The sequence below is a fragment of the Humulus lupulus genome, chromosome 1 (assembly GCF_963169125.1).
Source record: "Humulus lupulus chromosome 1, drHumLupu1.1, whole genome shotgun sequence".
Lineage (NCBI taxonomy): Eukaryota > Viridiplantae > Streptophyta > Magnoliopsida > Rosales > Cannabaceae > Humulus > Humulus lupulus.
Genome location: NC_084793.1, coordinates 63,179,424 through 63,201,841, shown reverse-complemented (window position 1 = coordinate 63,201,841; position 22,418 = coordinate 63,179,424). Strand labels below are relative to the sequence as shown.

General features: G+C 37.5%; 2 protein-coding genes across 2 annotated transcripts; both read left to right on the top strand.

Moving 5' to 3' along the window:
* The first annotated feature begins 18,674 nt into the window (after positions 1-18,674).
* Positions 18,675-19,450, top strand: LOC133785969 (protein MOR1-like). The gene is made up of 4 exons (XM_062225206.1): positions 18,675-18,794; positions 18,874-18,984; positions 19,065-19,214; positions 19,374-19,450. The coding sequence occupies exons 1-3, from the start codon at positions 18,726-18,728 to the stop codon at positions 19,182-19,184; spliced, it is 300 nt and encodes a 99-aa protein (XP_062081190.1). The 5' UTR covers positions 18,675-18,725; the 3' UTR covers positions 19,185-19,214; positions 19,374-19,450.
* A 566-nt stretch (positions 19,451-20,016) lies between these two features.
* LOC133785905 (conserved oligomeric Golgi complex subunit 3-like) lies at positions 20,017-21,048 on the top strand. Its single transcript, XM_062225138.1, has 5 exons — positions 20,017-20,189; positions 20,380-20,446; positions 20,559-20,621; positions 20,787-20,888; positions 20,974-21,048. Exons 1-5 carry the CDS (start codon positions 20,131-20,133, stop codon positions 21,010-21,012), a joined length of 330 nt encoding a protein of 109 aa, XP_062081122.1. The 5' UTR covers positions 20,017-20,130; the 3' UTR covers positions 21,013-21,048.
* Positions 21,049-22,418: the final 1,370 nt, after the last annotated feature.

The following is a 22,418-nucleotide window of genomic DNA, read 5'->3' as shown; positions in this document are numbered from 1 at the left end:
ATAAAGCTCAGTAGGAAAGCAACTAATATCATGGGACCCAAAAAGTTAAATAAAATCCTTGCATGGTTAGCTTTGAAAACAAAACATATATCATCATGTATAAACAAAAATAGAGAGAAACCACATATAATCATAAGAGCATAGCTACAAGTGCACATCACACGGTCCACTAGATCCCTAGTTCCCATTACACACCATAGAAAAACCGACATCCTAAATCAGGTAGTCAGACTTGATAACCACCACAAGGGGGGGGGGGGGGGCTCAGAACACATCCTCTATACAAATGCTAGGTCTTTACACCTACACGTGAGTGGACACCTAATCTACCTATGATGACACAGAGACTAGGTCGTGAAACAACAACATGCATAGATCATGATCACGATGGCTGTCATCAGTATAACCAAATGCAGGTGAACATGAAAAGAAAGAAACATATTCCCTTTATATTTTAGAAAATTGGGCAGCATAACAGCTGCATTTAAATAAAACCCAAAAATCATAACCTGCATAAATAAGTGAACAAAAATATATTCGGCACTGAGTGCCCTCAGAACAGAACAGAAAACATGCAGATTATGTTTTCAATTTTTCAAACTTATTATAAATATCAAAATTGGAATATGTTTAATGCAATTCAATAAGAGTAAAATAAGTCCAATAGTCAAGTTGAGGCCTTACCTCCTTAGAATTTTCAATCCGAGCCCAAAGCGACGCTCCAAAGCTTAACGATGATCCTAGAGTGATTTAATATGATTTTTATACCACACTTTTCCTACTCCACCAAATGAGAAAATTATTATCATCATTGCATTCCTTATTCAAGGTCGTGTCCAACGACATATAATATGACCATATTTAAAATTTCAAGTTTCGGAACCTCACCCAAGCGGTGCATAGTAGGGGTTGGTGGCGGCAGTGAGCGGTGTGTCAGAGTTGTTGAAGAAGGTAGGCAAGGCATATATCAAAATGACCACGTCAGTGACTAGATCACGTTCATGCCAACCATCGGTCCAAAAAGTGCTCAGGCTCGCCGGAAAGTTGCTAGAAAGTGGCGAAGATAACCGAAATCTCACCTGAGAAAAATGGTGAGTTGACCGAAATGATTTAGTGAGTGACATTCCTGCCTTCATGTTGGTTCCAATGGTGCTACCCACTCACTGAACGGTGGTCTGAGTTGGCCGAAAAACATAGTGAAAGCTTTGACGACGAAACTTTGACACCTCTGTTCGTGTTCGTCTTAACTCCGATGTCCTTGAGATTTTGGGAATGGGGTTGTCACCGACCACTAGTGCTCCAACTCTAGCGCGTGTCAGAAATGGTGGTCGGTGGTGGTTGGTTCTAGGGCCCTTTTCGTGGCTAGACGAGAGAAGAAAAAGAAAAAACAATGAAGGAAATGGAGAAGAAAGAGAAGAGTGTCAGGGAGAGAGAAAGGAGAAGAGAAAAAAAAGATAGAGTCCTTTGACTCTTTGAATTAGTGGGTCCCACATATATTAAAAAACAAATTATTTAATAAAAAAAACTATGAGTCTTTACATTTCTAGTTGAATTCTATGTTTTGTTTCTTTGATTTTTCTTAACTTAGTTCATATTCAGAATTTCTTTTAAAATTCGAGCTTTAAAAAGTCGTAGAATAATCAATTTTCCAGATTTTAAGTTTCGTAAATTTTATCCAAATTTATTAATTACTTTTAAAGACCCTTCGAGGGTTACATGATGCCCCCCAAGCGATCAGAATTTATCAAAATTCTTGGTCGCTTTTACAGAATGAGCACGTGATACAACAATAAGAAAAAGATATTCATTTTATGTTTAAATTACGTAGCAATCCAATGTTATTAAAATTGAACGAATTTTATAAATAAGCTTTAGAGGAAAAATACTAAAAATATTATTGATAGTACTTTTTGAGATGTATAGCATACCAGGTTCGTGGGACCAACTCTCCACTTAATCGAGCCAGTTTGAAGGTTCCTTCACGCAAGATTTCCACGATCTAGTATGGTCCTTCCTAGTTCAGTCCCAATACAGCATCTTCATGATCTTTGTTTTAAAAAACGCCCTTCAGACCACTAAGTCACCCAGTCCAAGTCTGTGTCCTTTTACCTTCGAGTTAAAGTAACGAGTAATTCTCTACTGATAATGGGCGAGTTATAATTGTGAGTCCTCAAATTTTCCTCAATTAGTTCTAGAGATGCGTTGAGCAAGTCATGGTTTTGATCTTGATGGAAGGTTTTATGCCTACGTGACGTCACTTGTGCCTCAATTGGGAGAATAGCCTGACTTTCAAAGGTTATAGAGAAGGGAGTGTACCCTATGGAGGTGCGATGTGAGGTCCAATAGGTCCAAAGTCCTTGTGGGAGCTTCTCGGGCCATAATCTCGTAGCTTCATCAAGTCGTTTCTCTAAACTTGCCTTTAGGGTTTTATTAGCCTCGACCTGGCCATTAGCTTGTGAATACGCCACTGAAGAAAACTCTTGATTATGTCGTACTTCTCACAAAATTTCATAAGAAAATCACAATTGAACTGAGTTTCATTGTCAAATAAAATCTTCTTTGGAATCCCAAAACATCATATAATGTTCTTCACGATGAAATCCAGGACTCTCTTCGAGGTTATGGTCACCAGAAGCTCGGCCTCGACCCACTTTTTAAAGTAGTCAATAGCGACAACTGCATAGCAAACTTCTCCTTTTCCCGGTGGTAGTGAATCAATCTGGTCAATCCCCCATACATCAAATGGCCAGGGCAATGAAATCACGGTTAGCTCTGTTGGGGAAACTTTGTATAGGATCATTATTTATTTTCTTGTAGATCTAATATTAAACAAATTAATATGAGATAACCTAGAACATGGTTCTAAAATTGAATTCAAAGAGAAACAAAGACAAGAATACTTACAGTATACGCAGCGGAATGAAAGAGTCCTTCCTTCAGTTTCTCCAACTCTTGTATCCTTTCTGTCGTAGAGTATTATCAAGAAACTAAATTGTTCTTCTAATTTCCTCATAGTCTTCCAATGTATCCTTAGAATCACCTAGACTAGTGTGGGCAATTCTCAACACATGAGATGAATACAGAGAGAAGAAGATAAAATAACAAAGAGGCTTAGAAAATGACTTGTGTTTAGAGAGAATCTAAAACTATCAGAAAACCAATGATTAAACTTATTTGTTGTAACGCCCTGGTTAACCTAGGACAGTTACTGTGAACGTTGAACCGTGAATTTAACTCGCTACCCGAGTTCTTTGGTTAAAAACGTGCTTCTCGGTGTTATTAATAGGTTAAGGTTGAAAACCAATCAAAAGGGAAGGGATATATTTTATTTTAAACATAAAACTGTTCATGGGCCCATCAAAACATTTACAAGTTATTTACAACTCAAAATGGTCATTACAGTTTAAATTTACAATCAGCCGACCTAAGCGGCAAAAATAGGGTAAACCCCCTAGTACCTCTGAGAACTCCTTGGCCGTGGTGGTCAAGCTGCCGCAAATGTACACACCACCACCTAAGATCACCACTCAAGGCTGGGTGAGCTTTTCTTTCCCTTTACCTGCACCACATAGCACCCATGAGCCAAAGCCCAGCAAGAAAACAGAATATTGCATGAATATAATATCAACAAAGATCATAATAATCATTCAGGACTTTCAGTTCGAAATAGAGGAGTGACAGTTGTAAAAGTCATTAAGGTGGGTTTCATTCCCATTAGCCATGTGTTGATATGGTCACCTGGGATTTACAAATAAGTTATCCTTTCACTAGCTTAAACATGATAGGTGCTTGATGAACTAGTCACCAACTTAACCTACCGCGTGACCATAGAGTCAAAACCATAGGATTTCGCTCCCTAGCCATGTGACAAACAGTCACCTAGGCCTTAGGCCCTGGCTCTGAGTAACTAGTCTTAGACTAGTCAAGCGCTTATAATTTTCATCGACCTTAAGGTCGGTCCAGCATTAATGCTCCTAGAGTCATTCAACGCTGATATCGATTAGATCTAATATTTTATCAGCTCTGCGTTCATGACGCTTCTGCCGTTCCTGACTCCCAGGTCAGTAATACGCGACCAGTGCCTATTCTGAATAGTCAGTGCCATACACAAGTAAGAAATATTTGCTAAGCATTTAATATGCAATCAATATCCACATTTAATAACCAACATGCCTCAACAAAAATCACACATGTCATATACACAGGGTGCAGTTTTCTTGCCTCTAGTTCGAGCGAGAATTAGCATAAGAACGACCCTGGAGAAAGATCAACCCTTTTGGTTCCTTGACGGTCACCTGGTCATAACCAAATATGGGCTTCCATCAATAAAATGAATAATAAAGTTTCCCAAATAAAAACCTAGCATCCGAGACATCGAATTCTACTAAACCAGGTAGTAGGATCGATCCTGAGGCCTAAGGCTAGAATCCCCAAGCCAAAAACCTATTTCTGGACAAAATGCCACTAAGGGCCGCAACCCTCCCTGGCCATGCCGCGGCCCACCCCTCAACCAGAGGCGGCTCCCTTTCAGCTCCCTAGCACGGGCCGTGGCCCTTCGGCCCTTCAACCCCTTCCTCCCACTTTCTCAAGCTTGGGCCGCAGCGCTCTAGAATAGAACCGCAGCCACACCTGGAACTCAGCCAAAATCCATGTTTTCCTCCCTTCAAACTCAATCTAAAACCTCATTAAAACTCTCCCAATATCACCAAGCAAAACCCCCAATTGCTACCACAACTTACCCACCATACAAGCATCCAAACCCAAGTAAATTTCCTCCAAAAACTTCCATTAATTCTCAACTTAACACCTTAAATTTCACAACTGAAAACCATAAGAAAAACAGAGTATAACTAAGGTTTCATGGATAAATTCTTACCTCAAGCTGGATTTAAGTCCTCTTCAATGGTTGAACTAAAGTCCTAAGCTCCAATCTTTGATTCCTTAGCTTAGTACTTCAAATTAGGATAAAAAACTCCAAAGGAAAAAAGAGGAAGATGATGAACGTGAGGAAGGGAAACTTGGCTCTGGTTTGGTAAGCTTCTACAGTCTACAAAGCTGATATATATCTTAGGGGTGAAATGACTATTTTGCCCCTAGGTCATTTAAAGGTTTCTAAAGACTCCCAAGGGTAAAACTGCCCTTTTCCACCTATTTCGTTGATCATAATTAACACCCTCCGATTCCCGCTATTCTCGATATTCTCAAATACCAATAATTCATAACCTGTTACCTTTTAATTCCCGGTGACGCTCTAATCACCCAAAACACCCCGAGACTCGCCCCGAGCCTAAGCCTATTATGACCAAACTGATAGTTTATATTTAAAGATCGTCTTACGCCGAATAGCTCGAAAAAATCCACATTATAATGTGACCTCAACAATTAATCACAAACATGCACCAAAATATACAAATATGTCCTCAACGGGCCAAATTACCAATATACCCTTATAATCAAATTTGGACCCACATGCATGCATTTAACATCATATTATAATATAATTCACATAAACATGTATATAATCACTTAATGACATAATAAAGCAATTATGGCCCTCCCAACCAACTAATTCGGCCATTAAACCACATTAGGGATTTTGGGGCATTACCTTTGTCGTCTCAGAAATCTGAACTTATGACTTCTCTCTAAGCAATCCTTTTATAGACTCAATCATGTCATTTAATTTAATTAAAAAATAAATAAAATAATAGCTAATTTGAAGCCCTAGGTTGAAATAATCATGGGCTTTAGGCCCGTGAAATTTCTCATTTGATTATAAGCCCATTGGACATAAAATCAAGGCCTGTATTATTTTGTTTTGATTTAATTAATTAAATAATTATTTAAATCCTTTATCAAATTACTTATTTATAATTTGAACCTTGATTTAAACTTATTTATTAATTTAGATACCAATTTATCTTAATTTATAAATATGCCCTAATTTATCTTTTCTTCTAAAAAATACATAACCTTGTGAAACTTTCCAAAATTGATCTGGTAAACTTTGATAATTCTAATTGATAATTAAATCAATTAATTGAAACTATCTAGATGATTTTATCCAAGTTACAATGGGGACCATGGGCCTATGAAATAAAGCTCCAATAAGTTATCATAAATCTAACAAATAAATTTACTAACTTATTAATTCCTCGTGACTCCACTATAGAATCGAAATTGCACTCTTGAATTCATAGAACGCTCTATAGAAAATATAGATACGCTATTAATTATCCATTGTTACAACCATAATTGTCACTTAATCCTCTATAGACGGTCTACAATGAGATAGGACTTAGATACCGTTCTACCCCTCATTGTATTTTATCCTTTATAACACTTAGTTCCTTGTAAATGATATTTCAGTAAACTAATTTAATTACTAAAATGAGATCTCTATCATTTAACAACTTGAACAAAACTGAAAGGAAACCATTGTTTCACTTCTTCATCAGAAGCTATAGATGTTCATATCTATGATTAACACTCCCACTCAGTTATACTACCAAGTTCCCAAGATGTAAGTATGGGCTAGTCTGTAGGGTAAGCTGGTAACGATCAACTCAAAGAACTCAAATAATACAATCAGTTAGAATACTAGCCACTCAGAATTGAGATTGAATTGACCTATGGTCAACTATATGATATGACTAAAGTTGATAATAACGATATGTTTGCTTATCTTATCAATTGTCAATATCGATCTAACAAATACATCTGATCTTATCTACTTTGCTGATGTTCTAGAAAGAACATAACACTGTAATGTGTAAGTAGATCATACCATAGATTGGCAAGTCAATGTAAATCCTGTGCACTGACTAATCTTAGAACTAACTTATTTTGAACATATAATCATATTTATATTCCACTGTGATTACGTCACTATAAATAAGATTAGCTATATGCTCGGGATTTAATAGAAGTTTATATTAAATAAATAATCATGAAAATAAAACATGTGAGCAAAGTGATTGACTATGCCAAAAAATTATTTATTATTCTTTTATTGATAATAAAATGAGATTACAAAGAATTTGGATTTTAATTAGGGAATAAAACCCCAACAAGATCCATGGGTGCTACTTGAGCAATCGTGGCAAAGCGCTGACACTTATTACAATTTTGGACGTATGAGGCCTAGTCCTTTTTGAGCGTAGGCCAAATACAACCCTCTCTCAATATCTTTAGAGCTAGATTTTGCCTCCCAGCGTGGACTCCACATAATTCTTTATGTATCTCATGTAGGATAGTCTGTACTTCCTCAGGTAGAACACACCGTAGGATGGGTAGTGAATGCCCTCATCGATAGAGAATTCTCTCATCCATAACATACCGTGGAACTTGATTTAATAATTTTCTTTTGTCCTTTTGGTCATTTGGTAGCTTACTGGTTGTGAGGTATTCTACTATGGTTATATCTAGGTCAACTTTTTTGTCAATCACTCCTACCTCAACTGATCATTTCGTTATGCTTTGTCATTCTAAAAATCCACTGGGACTATGTTTAACATATCTGCCTATTTGGTAGTAGCATGTAAGGCTAAAGCATCAGCATTCGATTCTACTCTCGAGGTACCTACTCAATTGAGCATAACTCAAACTCATACAACTCATCTTTAACTATAGCAAGATAAGCTGCTATTTTATACCTTAAGCTTGATACTCCTCGAATATCTGATTAACCACAAGCTGGGAATCACTATAACCTTGAATTGCCTTTGCTTTCAGTTCTTTTGCCACTCGTATTCCCGCCAATTGAGCATTATACTCTACTTCAAAACTAAACCTCAGGGTTGTATGGAATCGATGTCCATCAGGCGAGATCAGAATTATCCTAACTCTAGATCCATTTTCATTAGATGATCCACTAATGAAGATTTTCTACAATTTTTGCACTGGTTCTCTCATTTTCTCGTCTTGGAAACCAATGCATTCTACCACAAAATCAGTGAGAGCTTGACTCTCTATTGTTGTTCATGGCTTATATAATGTCTCAAACTGACTGAGCTCGATGGCCAACTTAAGAAACCATCCCGATGCTTAAGGATTTTGCTAGACCTACCTTAAAGGTTGATTGGTTAATACATGGATGGTGTTGTAATATTCATTCAAACATGTCATGGAATTTGGTAATATGGCTTGAGAGGAAAATTCGGGTAATTTTACCCTTGAGGGGTATTTCCATAATATGGTGAACCATTAGGTGTATTTTCGTAATTTTAAGTGAATACATGTTTATGTGCCTATTTGACTATGTTTATGATTTGAATATGTTATGTGAGAAATAGTCGAAATTGTGTACGTTTATGAGTAACAACAATAATTCCTTCAAGTTATAAGGGCATAAGTGTCATAGAGTATCTAATTAAGCGCCTTAATTTAATATAAGGGATATTTGGGCCATAAGTTAATTAAGGAAATTGAAAACTACTAGCATTATGTGAAATTACTAAATAGACTTGATCCTAGTTATGAGAAAGTTAGAATTGGGGGTAAAAAGTCTTTTCGTTCTAAGGATTGTATAAGCAGATTAAGAAGAGACTCTAGGTGAAGAGTATCGTAATATGGCTGCCACTTTCTCAAGCAAAGCAGGGAATCCTGCACTCTCTCATTCAGACCTAGAACGAAGGTGAATTAGGAATCGACTTTGAGGTATGTTTCAATTAATCTATAGACTAAAAGATATGATTATTATTGTTTTTGGGAATTGGAGGTAGAGGTCATGATTTAATCATTATAATTTCATATTATGATGCATATGATTGTGATTCAATGGTAGAAACATGCTAGGGAATGATCTATGGGTAATAGTTGGGTAAAGGTTGAAGATGAAGTTAGGGTTCTTGAACCTTAACAATGTATTTAAGATAATTTTGAATGAATACATAAAATGGTGATAAATTAATGATTAGATAGGTTTAGGAATGTGGTTTTTTTATTATGGAATTGTTGTAGGTGGAAATCCGGGTTTGATAATGTTTAAGTTCGTGTTCTTGGGGAAAATGGGTTAAAAATTGCATTCTGCGATTTCTGAATTCTCGTCGAGCACGGTCGTGCTCAGGCCTAGTGCAATGGTGATACAAGTCCAAAAAGTCAAAACTCTATGTGAGGGCGATCGCGCCCAGACCCTGGCGCGACCAAGCTTCTCACCTAGAAAAGGGAGTTCGTTTTGCTTTATGTTTTGGTTTTGATTGTTGTTTCTCCGATTAGGGGTTCTGTGTAGAATGGTTTTGAGACTTTTGTGAGGAAATTTTGAGTATGAATCAACATTAAGAGGGGCATGGTTACATTTTTAACATAGTCTTGGTTTGATATGAAACTTAAGATTTTGGTGTTCTATGTTGACTCGGGCTCGGCAAGGGAACTTGAAGGGAATGGAACTATTGTTGTTGCTTGGACCTAAGGTAAGAAGAGTTGACACCTGCAAGCAGGGTGTATGCTCGACATTCTTAAGAATGGTTTATTTATATGTCATAAGTATGCTTATGTTTTAAGCTATGCATGATATGTGTATTCGTGATATGTAAGTGTATGTTGTATGTTTTGTGTGACATGCTTACGGTATGGTGACTTGCATGTTTACGTTACAATAAATTGCATGCTTATGATAAGTTGAAATGCATGCTTACATTTTCATGCTTAGTTGCACACTTGACCAGAACAGTATTGGTCTATGGCTGGAGTGTTTCCGGTATGGTATGATATGTTATGTCAATTATATTTTTGATATGATTTATTTTGATTGTGAACATTTTATGTTATAGTTATATCTTATTTTATAAATAGATTGTGTATGTCTAGTATTGCTTATAATGTAATATTTTTTTTGTTATATGTTGTTTTAGTATGGGTTGGAGGGTTGTGTTCTACACAACTCTTCTTACTGGGCGTTAGCTCACGGATACTCTGCGTTGTAGGTGCCATATGTTGATTTGTATCATGGCGACGAGTGAAGTTTATCTAGAAATGAATGTGTATCATGATAGCAATTCAACCTTGTTACGATCAAAGGGCGTTAGTGCAAAAGTTTTACTTTACATTGTTATTCATATGGTTTTAAAGATGTTTTAATGTGAATTGATACCAGAAATAGTTTTGTTTATTTACTGACATTTAAATTATTATTTCATTTTAAATTACAAATATCCGAATATTGCATGTTTTAAATAAGAATGTGTTAATGAAGATTGATGCATTATTTAGTCTATCGTTTGGTTTTCGATCTTTAAAATGATTTGAAATGACTAGTAGCCTGGTGTGGTCTCAGGGTTAGGATTACGGGACGTTACAATTGGTATCAAAGACAGGTTGTACTCTCATCTGGATCTCATGATATACATATGAAGGCTGGAAAGGACTCAGATCATCGCACTGTATGTACTAGGTTTACCTTTAGTCTGTTTTTTTTTTGTATGTTTTATGTTTTCTATTTCTTGTGTACGCCGAGTGGGTATATTTGTAGATAAGTCTGGAAAATTGGTGATTCAAACTATAAGTGGTAAATATGGAAGACTTGAGGAAAATTTTGAGGAGTTGCTATATGTTATGAGGAATTAGTTTGATTCATGATTTAAAGGTTGTAAGTGAGAATTAAGTTGTTTAAGTATAAGGTTGATTTAGAGGAATTTAAAAGGATAAGATAAGAGTTTTCAAAATGGAATCCTATAGATGGGATATAATTTTGCATGTTTTGAGAAATACAAGTTGGTATTTTTACGAATTGAATTAAAGCGCATCCGTGCCGCGTTTCTTAAGCGCAACAGCATTGTGAATCGTTAGCGCAACCGCACTAGCATGTGTAGGGAAATATTTGTAACGAGGATAGTAAGATAGGTAGTGATGATATGCAAGTTTATGAGAGATATCGAAGTTCAACTTTGACACATTTTATGGAAAATTGTAGTATTAAAATGGCACATTGTCATGGTAGGTGATGGGTAATAAGTGTTTGTGAGCTATTGAACTTTTGATAAATGTTAGGAGAAAATAATATATATATTTTAATGGATTATGATTTTGGTTTGGTTTTGTACATGGAAAAGGATGAGGAAACTTTTAGGTTAACTTAAGTGTTGTGCCCTAATTTTAGCTCGAGTCATTCACTCAGTTCGGGTACAGCTGGCAAATAAATATACAGAGAAATAACCAAGGGAATGATATCTTCTTATTATCCACATAAGCAACTCTAGTTTCACTTGGGCACGTGTGCTGTTAGACATCCTGGGTTTAACCCAAGCTACATACACGAAGGTTGTGAAGCGCGAGCTCAGAATATTCAAACAGTTGTCGAAGTACGAGCTAGAAGAGATACTCAGCTTGTGGTATCTCTAACATATTGCGTATCCGCAAATCCCAAAAGACTCGAGTATTTTTATACGACTATTTATGACTATCCTCTCATATTTAATGTCCCAGATATTAGAAGAACATTTACTTTATGATCAAATCATATACCATTATAAATGGGAAATATATGTATTAAATGTAATAAATATATAAATCCGTGATTGACTCATACGGTTACCCAAACCTGTCGATGGAATTTCCCGATAAATACTAAGAATATTGGACAGAAAAAGGGACTGATTATTTTGTAATACTGAAACTCTGCCAAAATAGAGAGAGATACAACAATAATCTAGACTCGTGGACTAGGTTGATTTTAACCACTGAACCACGTAAAAGATTTGTGTTCTTGTGAATTCATTTCATCTTTCGTTACAGTTTATTACTAAACTCTAATCAACCTTATTATTTCTTAATACATTGTTGGTGAAAAACTGCATCAACAGTTTGGTGCTTTCATTGAGAGGGAAATTAGTGTTTTCATCAAAATCCCAGTCAAATCCCATCATGGTGCTCACACGCTCAATGCACGACAATGAGATAGAATAGCCTAGTGGGCAGGAGGCCCATCATACCGCTGTTTCAAATGAGCATGGCCCTGAAGTCCAGCAATGTCCGGGAAAGCAACTGGTGGGTCACAGTGATATTGGGAGTTTGGCGTCATTGCCACCGAATCCAAACCCAGACTACTTAACTGCAATTGAGTTGGAAAATATGCAGTTAAGAAGCCATCTTGCTAAGGAAAATAGGAAAATTGAAGAGGTTTTGGCTCAGTTACCCCCTCTTGCAACCGACATTAATGTCGGATAGAGGCAAAGTGGGTCTCATAAGTCCCATAGGAATAACTGATCCAAACCAAGTCGGTTAGTCAGAACTGCCACCCCAAGTTATGTGCCTACAGTGCGAGATCGCCAAAATGGTCAACATAGTGGCCCTCATAGGGGTCATTAGCACATTAGTCGATCGGTTAGAACCGAGACCCCAAGTTCGGTGCCTCCTTCATAAGCACCTATGAATGCCCATGGCAACCAATGAGGAGAGGCTGGGACAGGCTCACAGAGACAAATGTTCCAACAAACCCTCCTATGTCACGATGGGACAAGGATTGCCTCGCCAGTTAGGTATCTCCCGTCACCCATAAGACATCCGATGCCACCTCATCCTACATGAGACATTCCTGCTTATAGAGACAGCAGGAGAAATCCTCCTCCGTCTTCTCATACTTATGTCCCACAGACACGTGTCAAATATCCAGATCCTCAGTCTCAACCGCGAGATGTAAGCTTCGCAAATGGAAGTTATTGGACTAAAAGTCATCGAAGTGGTAGATCTGATGGCGCTATAAGAAATCATCGAAGATCAGCACAAAGCCCTCAGTACGATCCAGCCTGGTCTGCGTGATCGCCTAAATTTGTAGAGAAGAAATTCAGCTCGAGATGAGGGTGTTAGTTATACTCATCAAGAGGGAGGTCCTTCCGAAGTACATGATCATGGGAGTGCCCAAAAAACCCAAGCTCGAGCTTGGAAGGACAACAACCCATCAAACATGTATGATAGGGTGGGAGCTGTTGAACAACCCAAAAATAACCTAGGGACCAGGGCTTTTATCTGGAAAAGATAAAGACAATTGTGACTCAGAGGATGAGCTCGACCTTTTCGCTCCAAATATTGCGGTGGCCACATATCCGGTGGGCTTCAGAATGCCACATTTGTGAAAGTTTGATGGAGATGTGAATCTGTCTAATCATCTTAGGATGTTTAACACCATGATGATGGCCCACAACATCGAACTTGATCCGAGGTGCATTTATTCCCCTCAACTTTGATTGGGCCAGCCAAGCAGTGGTTTAAACTGTACAAGAAGCATTCATTTAGCTCGTGGAAGAAGTTTTCTGTTGATTTAAAGAGAGCATTCAAGGCTTCCCAAATAGCTTGGGTTAAGGCTGATTCATTAGCTAATGTAAAGCAGCAACCTGGCGAATCATTGAAGGCATATCTAAGTAGGTTTGTCAATGTCGCTACATGAGCTAGAGATGCTAACGACAACTCCAAGCTCATGGAAATGAGGATAGGAATCCATGTTGGAAATGACCTGTGGCAGGAATTACAGAGAAAATGAGTTAATAGTGTGGATGAGTTCTTGGCACGAGCTTCTATCGCAGGAACCAACCAAATCCCTGTCCATCGCGTTGGAGCGGTAATGGATGTTGCGGCTACGGCTTAAACTGTTGCCCAAAATAACCAAGGGGGAAATAATAAGAGGAAGGGAAATGGTGAGGGTGACCAGAGCGGAACAAAGAAAAATAAGTCTGGGGAGAAATTCAAACCTGTTTACGCAACTTATACTGACCTCACAAATACTAGAGAGTGCATCTTCTAAGATAATTCTAGTCGCCTTCCATGGAAGAAGCCAGAACCATTGAAAAACCAAAGTGCGAAGAGAGATCCTTCAAAATTTTGCTGATTACACAATGATATTGATCATAACACTGATGACTGTAGACAGCTGAAGGATGAGATCGAGACCGTCATCAGTGCAGGAACTTTTGCCCAATACGCCTTAAAACGAGTGGTCCCTAGTCAACCCACTGGACATAACCCTACATCAGCACCTGAAGCTCCAATGAATCAAGCCGGAGCTCAAGCGAATTAGGACGACCCTCCTCCGATAATAGGGGGAGATATAGCCACCATTTTGGGAGGACCTCATCTGGTAAGCCCTAGTAGAGGTGCCCAAAAGAGGTACATTAATGAACTGAAATCCCATAATGGAGTGGAGTTCGTCCCGAAACAGTGGTATCAAAACAACAGCAGTTGGAAAAACAACCAATCATTTTTATGGAAGAAGAAGCTAGCCATGTCCAGTTCCCACATAACGATCCTTTGGTCGTAACCGTTCAGCTCGCAAATTGGATAGTACAATGGACACTAATATATAACGAGAGTTCTGTGAATCTACTTTTTAGGTCCACCTTGGAATAAATGGGGTTGTTTGTAACCGAGTTGAAGGCGACCTCGATGATTCTATATTGATTCTCTGGTGAAGGATCAACTTCAATCAGAACGATCAAATTAGTAGTAACATTGGGAGAAGGTTCACAAACTGTCTCCAAGCTGCTTGAGTTCGTGGTAATCGACTATCTAGGCGCATACAATGCAATTTTGGGTCGTCCTGCGTTGATGGCATTTGAAGCCATAACCTTTATCTGCCACTTGAAAATCAAGTTCCCATCGGTTGTGGGAATATGCACCGTCTGAGGTGATCAGCTCACTGTCAAGGAATGCTATAGCATTTCTATGAAGGGAAAATCACAACCCGGGCAGCAAGTTGTGGCCATAAGTGATGGAGGTGAGGAGTCCCAGGAAGTTGAAGTTACATGTGGGACGGAAGAACCTCAAGAAGCAAAGGATAGTAACATCGTACCACGGGATGACATTGACCCACGAATGGGTGAAGATAGGTCAAGGATCAAGCCCATTGAGGAGCTCGAGGAAGTAAGTATATACCCCAAGGAAGCTTCAAGAGTTGTTAAGATTGGAAAAAATCTAGATGATGAAAGGAAGGAGGAACTGATCAATTTCTTACAAAATAATCTAGACGTCTTCGCCTGGTCACATGAAGACGTGGTGGGAATAAGCTCGCGTGTAATCATGCATACTCTAAACTTGGACAAGAACGTGCCTGCAAAATCCCAAAAATAGAGTCGTTTGGGAATAGTCTGAGCTGAAGTACTGGAGGAAGAAGTAGCTCGATTGCTAAAGTGTGGGTTTATTCATGAAGAAAAATACCAGATCTGGGTTGCCAATCCCGTGCTGGTCCCAAAGCCAAATGGGAAATGGAGGACCTGCATCGATTTCTCCGACCTGAACAAAGCTTGCCCCAAGGATTGCTTTCCACTGCCAAGGATTGATTAGTTGGTAGATGCCACAGTAGCTCATGAGGTCATGTCCTTCAGGGATGCGTATTCTGGATATAACCAGATCGCGATGAATCCTGCAGACCAAGAGCATACTAGCTTCATGACCCCAACTACAGATCGTTATAAAGTCATGCCCTTCGAGCTGAAGAATGCCAGAGCTACATATTGGGGATTAGTCAACAAAATGTTTGCTGATCAGATTGGGAGAAATATGGAAGTATATGTCGATGATATGCTTGTCGAGAACCATGTATCCGATCTGGAAGAATGTTTTGAGATCTTAAGGAAGTATGACATGAGGCTGAATCCCAAGAAGTGTACTTTTGGAGTAGCATCGGGAAAATTTCTGGGATTCATAGTCAATACGAGGGGAATAAAGATAAATCCTGATAAATTCAGATCATTGTTAGAAATGCCTTCGCCCAGGTCGCATGAAGAAGTTCAAAGCCTAACTGCAAAGGTGGCAGCTTTGAATCGTTTTATTTCGAAATCTACTGACAAGTGCCTGCCATTCTACAACTTGCTCAGAGGAAACAAGAAGTTTGAATGGACTGAGGAGTGTGAGCAGGCATTCCTCGACCTACAAATGCACTTGGCCGAAGCCTAGTATTATCTAAGCCTATGTCTAGAGAACCTTTATTCCTTTATCTGGCTGTGACAGAAAATACAGTCAGTGTCGTGTTAGTTCGAGAAGAAGACCGAGCTCAAAAACTGGTATATTATATAAGCAAGATACTTCTCGGAACTGATTCATGGTATCAATTGATAGAAAAGATGGCATTTTGTCTGATATTGGCTTCCAAGAAGCTCCAGCCATATTTCCAGTCCCATTTAATCAACGTCATGACCAACCAAATTTTAAGGCAGGTGTTGCAGAAACCTGAAACGTCGAGATGTCTTTTAAAATGGGCAGGTGAACTCAGCCAGTTCGAGATATTGTACGTGCCACGGACCTCAATCAAAAGTCAGGCCCTTGCTAATTTTGTGGCTGAATGCACCAGATTGCAAGAGGAGCTTTCGAAGGAACCAGTGCAGGAGTTGTGAAAGATATTCGTAGATGGATCATCGAACGAGAATGTATCGGGAACTGGGATCATAATAATCTCCCTAGAAGGGCATTGATTCCATACAACTCTGAGATTTGGATTCAGGGCATCTAACAACGAAGCCGAATATGAAGCCCTACTAGCTAGACCGAGAGTGGCAAAGGAGCTCAAAGCGAAGGCCGTCCGGTGCTATAGTGATTCCCAGCTTGTGGTTAATCAAGTATTGGGAGATTATAAAGCTCGAGGCACCAAGATGGCAGCTTACCTAGCTAAGGTGAAGGGAGAGCTATCCAAGTTTGAGTACAGTACTGTTGAATAGATACCTCATGAACAGAATTCTAATGTTGATGCTTTGGCAAGGCTTGCCATCACCAAAGAAGTTGAGACCTTGAATGTAGTGCCAAAAGAGTTTTTGGAGACTACGAGCATGACAGAAAAAATGGTAGAGGCCGAGATGATCAACCCAAGACCGACCTGGATGACCCCCATAATGGAATACCTCACAACTGGGAAGGTTACCTAAGGATAGAAATGATGTAAGAGAAACACTATATCAAGCTTCGAGGTATGTGATAGTAGATGGGATATTGTACCGACGTGGTCATTCATTGCCTCTCCTACGGTGTGTTCCGGCCGAGGAGGCTAAAACCATTTTGTAGAAACACTACACCAAACACCCATTACCATAACACATAATTATAATAGTATTTAAAATGAGTTATTGTATATGTGAAAAATTTCGGGCGGCAAAGTAAAATAAAATACCGCCAACCAAAATGACTAAGTTTTTTCTAGTTTCCCGTGTACCCATTTCCCCTCACCCATTTCTTCTTCTTCAATCTTTCTCTTCACGAAGGCTAGTACTAGTAGCTCTCTCGGTCTCTCTCGGTCATTCCCGTAGGCTAGTAGCTCTCTCGGTCTCTCACTCCCCTTCACGAAAGACAAATCCTGAGAAGGGCTTCACCACATTCGAGTCAAGGGTTTCTCTGATTCAAGACGAAATTACTACAGTTGAAATTTCTTGTTTCAATCCGCGAAGAACAACGAAGGTGCTTTACGGTACAGTCTCTGATTCTAATTGTTCATCACTCTAAGTTTTTACTGTAATTTCATTTTTGGTTTTTTCATCATTGATTTAATTATTCATCAATCATATTTTCTCTTTGTTAATTAATTTATATAAGTTAAACTCATATATATATATATTCGTTTTTTGGTGTGTTTTCGGATAAGAAAAAATGTTTACATATAAGTTAAACTCATATATATATATATAGAAAGAGAGAGAAAGAGTGAATATAGGACTTATCTGGACTTGCTTGCTGTTTTAAAGTATATATTACTAAGCTTTAAATAATGCATTAAAGGTGTTTGACAGAATACTTCAATGAGATATATGAGTAATTGCTAGTAAATGAGTAAATGGGATTCTTGGCCTTGAATCCTTTCTTAATTTGACTTTGTATGCTTCTTAATTTGGCATTGAAATGTGAGATATACGACACTTGTTTTTGTTAAAAATGGTGTTTAAATACATGGTTGAGGACACTTGTTTCTTCCATGAAGGGTCTTCTAGTACTGTTATAGCCAACAAAACCCATGAAAATAACTAGTAGCTGCTCTGTCCATAAGTATAATGTCTTCGAATAACCCAACACTATATTTACAACACTGCTCTATTTACTATTCCCTATGTCTTATTTGGTCAGTAGATAAAAGGACCCCATATATTTCTTGTTTTGCAATGAAGAGAAGAAAAGTAATTTGTGTGCTGCGGTATGAGAAACTAGTACACAGATAATTACACATATACACACACATACACGCTTTAAGCAGGCATGTAAGTGAGTTTATTCCCCACAATAATTCTGGTGGATGAGATGGCACATTGATTATAATATTTTCATTAACCTATAAACTATTTTTCTTTCAAGATAACAAATGAAAGTGGTGGCAAGAACTTTTACTCTGTTCTGGGATAGATTTAGTACCAAAGCCAATATAAATGTCTGCTTCTATGTTGGTTTTCTGCTAGCATGAACTGAAGTCTTTATAAAGCATATGCAGGGATTTGAATATGCAGGGATTTGACAATTGTTATTTAACATTTGAAATTGCAGACAACCTGCTGGCTGGGTTTGAATATGCAGGGATTTGACTATTTATTTAATGACTTGGTGCAGGATCTAAATAGATTTATTGATGAGAAGAGTAAAAGCAGAGGAACTGGTACACTCTATCATGTGTTTAAATTCTCTCTCCCTCTATTGTTATTATTTATTATTGTACATGCTATTCAGCCTCCTTTATATCCTCCCATTTGTTAATTCTTGTTTAATGTTTATTTTCAGCTGAATTGTTTGGTGCTCTAAGGGGTCGTCTAGGTGACAGCAACAAAAATTTAGTCATGGCAACATTGACATGCATTGGCAATGTTGCATGTGCAATGGGTCCAGCTGTTGAGAAAGCAAGCAAGGTTGATTTCTAATTCATGATCGCTAATTTTATGTAGTGTACTCTTTAAATTTGAATGTGAGTGTATTGATTTCTTTCAGGGCATTTTAGCGGATGTTTTGAAATGTTTGGGTGACAATAAAAAGCATATGAGGGAATGCACATTGAATACTTTAGATTCTTGGCTCTCTGCTGTTCATCTTGATAAAATGGTAAGTTTTTTTTTTGCTCTACGCTGTGGAAGCTGTTTAGTTTTTTTGTCTCAGGTGGCATGATTGTATACTTCTTGCAGGTTCCTTACATTGCAGCAGCTTGGACAGATGCAAAACTTGGTGCGGAAGGGCGCAAAGATCTTTTTGAGTGGTTGTCAAAACAACTATCTGGGTTAACTGAATTTCCTGATGCTGTATAGCTACTAAAGCCAGCTTCCTCTGCTCTGACGGTAATTCTGACTTGTCAAAAACAGTGAAATATTCTTTTTACTTGTTTGCATTGCTAGAATATTTCCATGCTAACAATAATGTGCATAGAGATGTAAGAATCATGATGCCAGTTCCCTTTCCATTGTTTCTGGTTATGACTTTATGAAATTTTCATCCAGGATAAATCATCAGATGTTCGTAAAGCAGCAGAGACATGCATTGCTGAAATCTTGAGAGTTTGTACACAAGAAACTGTAAGTGCACTAGTAAATTTTGGTACTATTTTGACTCATTGGTCAGTTAGTGCATGAACACATTGTTTGAATGTATTATTTCAGGTTGAGAAGCTTCTTAGGGATGTTTAGGGACCAGCTTTAGCTCTTGTTCATGACGTTTGAAGCATTATGGTAATTTTCAAGGTAAGGCTGTTGGGTACTTGGGTCTCTTGCTTGTATTTTGTTTTGGTGATTTATACAAATAATAATGATTTTTTTCCAGAATCTTTTGAATGGTTTAAAATATTTTTTTGGTTGTTGGGTTGGGAAAAATAGACCATTCTTAAAACCTTATAAATTAAGCTCATTTTAACAGGTTGGTAGGCTTTGATAATGATACCGTTTGTAATTTTTTCTGTTTGGATTTTTTTAAATGCATGCAATGAAATATGAATATAATTTAGTAATGCATTTGAACTATCTAACATTTTCTTTGCTTGAATTTTTTTAGTGTAAAAGTTGAATTTGTCAGATTAGTCTTAGTGTCCAGTCTTTAAAGTTTAATTGGAGAGCTGATTATTGAAATATAAGCTGAACTGCAATTTGTTGGATTCAAAACTTGGACAGTGTATTATACTAAACTATTCGGTTCTTATCATTACAAAATGATTTGCTGTTGTCTATCCTTGTGCAGATCTCTACAAATTTTTATTCTCCAAATATGAATGTTGTCAATGAGAACTTCCTCCCTCTGCTCAAACGCCTTAATGACTGCATAGCGTAAGGGGATGCTATTTACATCATATATATTTATGTATCTATTTTTGCTGCTTTAGTTGCATTCATTAAATATTACTTGTGTTGTACCATTAATTTATATGTTGATTTAGGGAATTACTAGCATATTTTGTTGAGACATTTATTTTCTCAATCAACTTGATGACCTTAAACATTATCTACTTTATATTAGGTATGTAGAAAACAATCCACAGTATGCTGAATCCGGCGTTTACTTACTCAAATTTCGACAACTGCAGGTAGAAACAAATTTATGCAGATAGCTGATTAGATAACGTTACATTTTTGCACATTCTTCCAATAAAATTTGTTTCCATTTCCAATAATTGAGTAATTTTTTTGTTATGACAGTCTCGAGCATTGGGTATGATTCGCTCTCATGTACTTTCTGTACTCAAAAGTGCATCTTCTCAGGTAAAATAATGTAGGGGTTGAATTAATGCGCTCCATTGTTTTGTGCTGTTTTGTTGGGTTGGTAGACCTCTGTTTTTGTCTCCTTTTGGTCTTAAATCAAGTGCTCTGTTTGTTACCTAAAAAAGAAAACGTTCTGGTTCTATATGGTTATTGTTTCTTCATCAGGTTCAGTCAGCAATCCGGAGCAATAGTAGCAGCAAGGCATCTCTTGCTGAGGGTGTAGAGGCATCTGTTATATATGTTCGTTTCAAGGCAGCGGCAAGTGAGGTACTGTTTCTTTCTTAGCGATTCTTTATTATTAAGACTCCTGTTTGGTCAATAATGATATGTAATTAAATCTCCTCTGCTGTAGGTTCATGCGGCCAGAAACTGCACAGGGCATATTTGTTAACTTCAAAAACTTGTACCATTACAATGGGAACAAGCTTCCTTTTGCTGTTTCTCAAATTGGCCAGGCTTTCAGAAATGAGGTTCTTAATTTTCTTATCTTTGGACTTTAGCACTTATGTTTGCATAGGATGCTCATATTATTTCTAATTGGTAACGGGTCTTTATAACTAGTATTTTGGTCCTCTCCTTTCTTATAAGAATAGAAAATAGCCCTGTAATGTAGCTGTTGCATTCCTTAGAAATTCTTCTTTTGTGCCCAAAACTGTGTCCCATTGATCTGTGACAGTGTTGCAAGGTCCATTTTGTTTTTTAACTAAGCCTAAAACTGTGTAGGCTGAAATTTCTGTACAGGGGAAATTGGGAAATTGCAGAAGAAGTTGTTGATTACTGGTACTCCATTACAGAACAGTGTGGAAGAGTTGTGGTAAATAATTTTTCTTTTTCACTAACACAAACATATAAGATTTTGTGTGTTCTGCATTGTTGTTAATTTGCTATACATGCATGTGATTACCCATTTAACAAAACAGTCCAGCTTGTTTGGAGTTTTATGTTTAGAGCTGATTATGGTGCCTGGGAAGTGGGAAGTATGGGAATAATTTTTGTTCTTTTCCCTCCACCAATTGTGATTATGAGCACATATACCAAATCTTTTAGCTGTTGGATGGGTTTAAACTCTGTGCTTAGTAATTCCTTTAATGTTTAAATTTGCAGAAATATTGAATTATTAAATTTGAATTTCTTATGTTCTATTTGATTATTTTTGGCATCTTTAATTATGTGTGGAGAGGTTGAAGTAGCTACAGTTTCTAGATATGCTAAAATTTTGATGTTGGGCAACTGTTTTGTTAGCTGTTATAGTGGAACCATCATCAATTTCATCTGGTGTCTAGATATCATTTTAATAATATATTTCTAATCTACTCCTGTTTCAAGTACTATTCTTTTTTATTCTTACAATGTTGTTGACTCTTCTGTCTTCTCTTGGCTTTTATTACATTTTAGTTATCATAATCATTCTCTGAATTAGCTTCAATTCCCAGATGTTCTTCTTATTTGAATTCTTCAATATTGCTGCTATTAGTGTTTACATATTGTTAATGAAGAGATGATGCAATCATTGTTGCCTTTAAATGTACGAGTGAATGCATATAAAAATTGATTTCTGACTTGTATTGTGCTTTTGATTCTTCTCACAGCATTCAATATTAAAACCTTTCATACTACATCGAGTTAAAACATATGTAGTTTCAGAGCTTACCAGGAAAACAGAGATCACAGTGCACTGCAAATTGAGTTCACGACAACAAGCTTTTTATCGAGCTATCAAGAACAAGATATCTCTTTCTGAGTTATTTGACAACAATCGTGGACAACTTCATGACAAAAAACTCCTGAATTTAATGA

Excerpts from the sequence above, each read along its gene's own strand:
- LOC133785969 (XM_062225206.1), top strand. The coding sequence starts at position 18,726 with ATGGCAACATTGACATGCATTGGCAATGTTGCATGTGCAATGGGTCCA. Across the intron at positions 18,795-18,873 it reads CTGTTGAGAAAGCAAGCAAG|GGCATTTTAGCGGATGTTTT; the intron begins GTTGATTTCTAA and ends GATTTCTTTCAG. Across the intron at positions 18,985-19,064 it reads CTGTTCATCTTGATAAAATG|GTTCCTTACATTGCAGCAGC; the intron begins GTAAGTTTTTTT and ends TACTTCTTGCAG.
- LOC133785905 (XM_062225138.1), top strand. The coding sequence starts at position 20,131 with ATGAATGTTGTCAATGAGAACTTCCTCCCTCTGCTCAAACGCCTTAAT. Across the intron at positions 20,190-20,379 it reads CGCCTTAATGACTGCATAGC|GTATGTAGAAAACAATCCAC; the intron begins GTAAGGGGATGC and ends ACTTTATATTAG. Across the intron at positions 20,889-20,973 it reads TCAAGGCAGCGGCAAGTGAG|GTTCATGCGGCCAGAAACTG; the intron begins GTACTGTTTCTT and ends CCTCTGCTGTAG.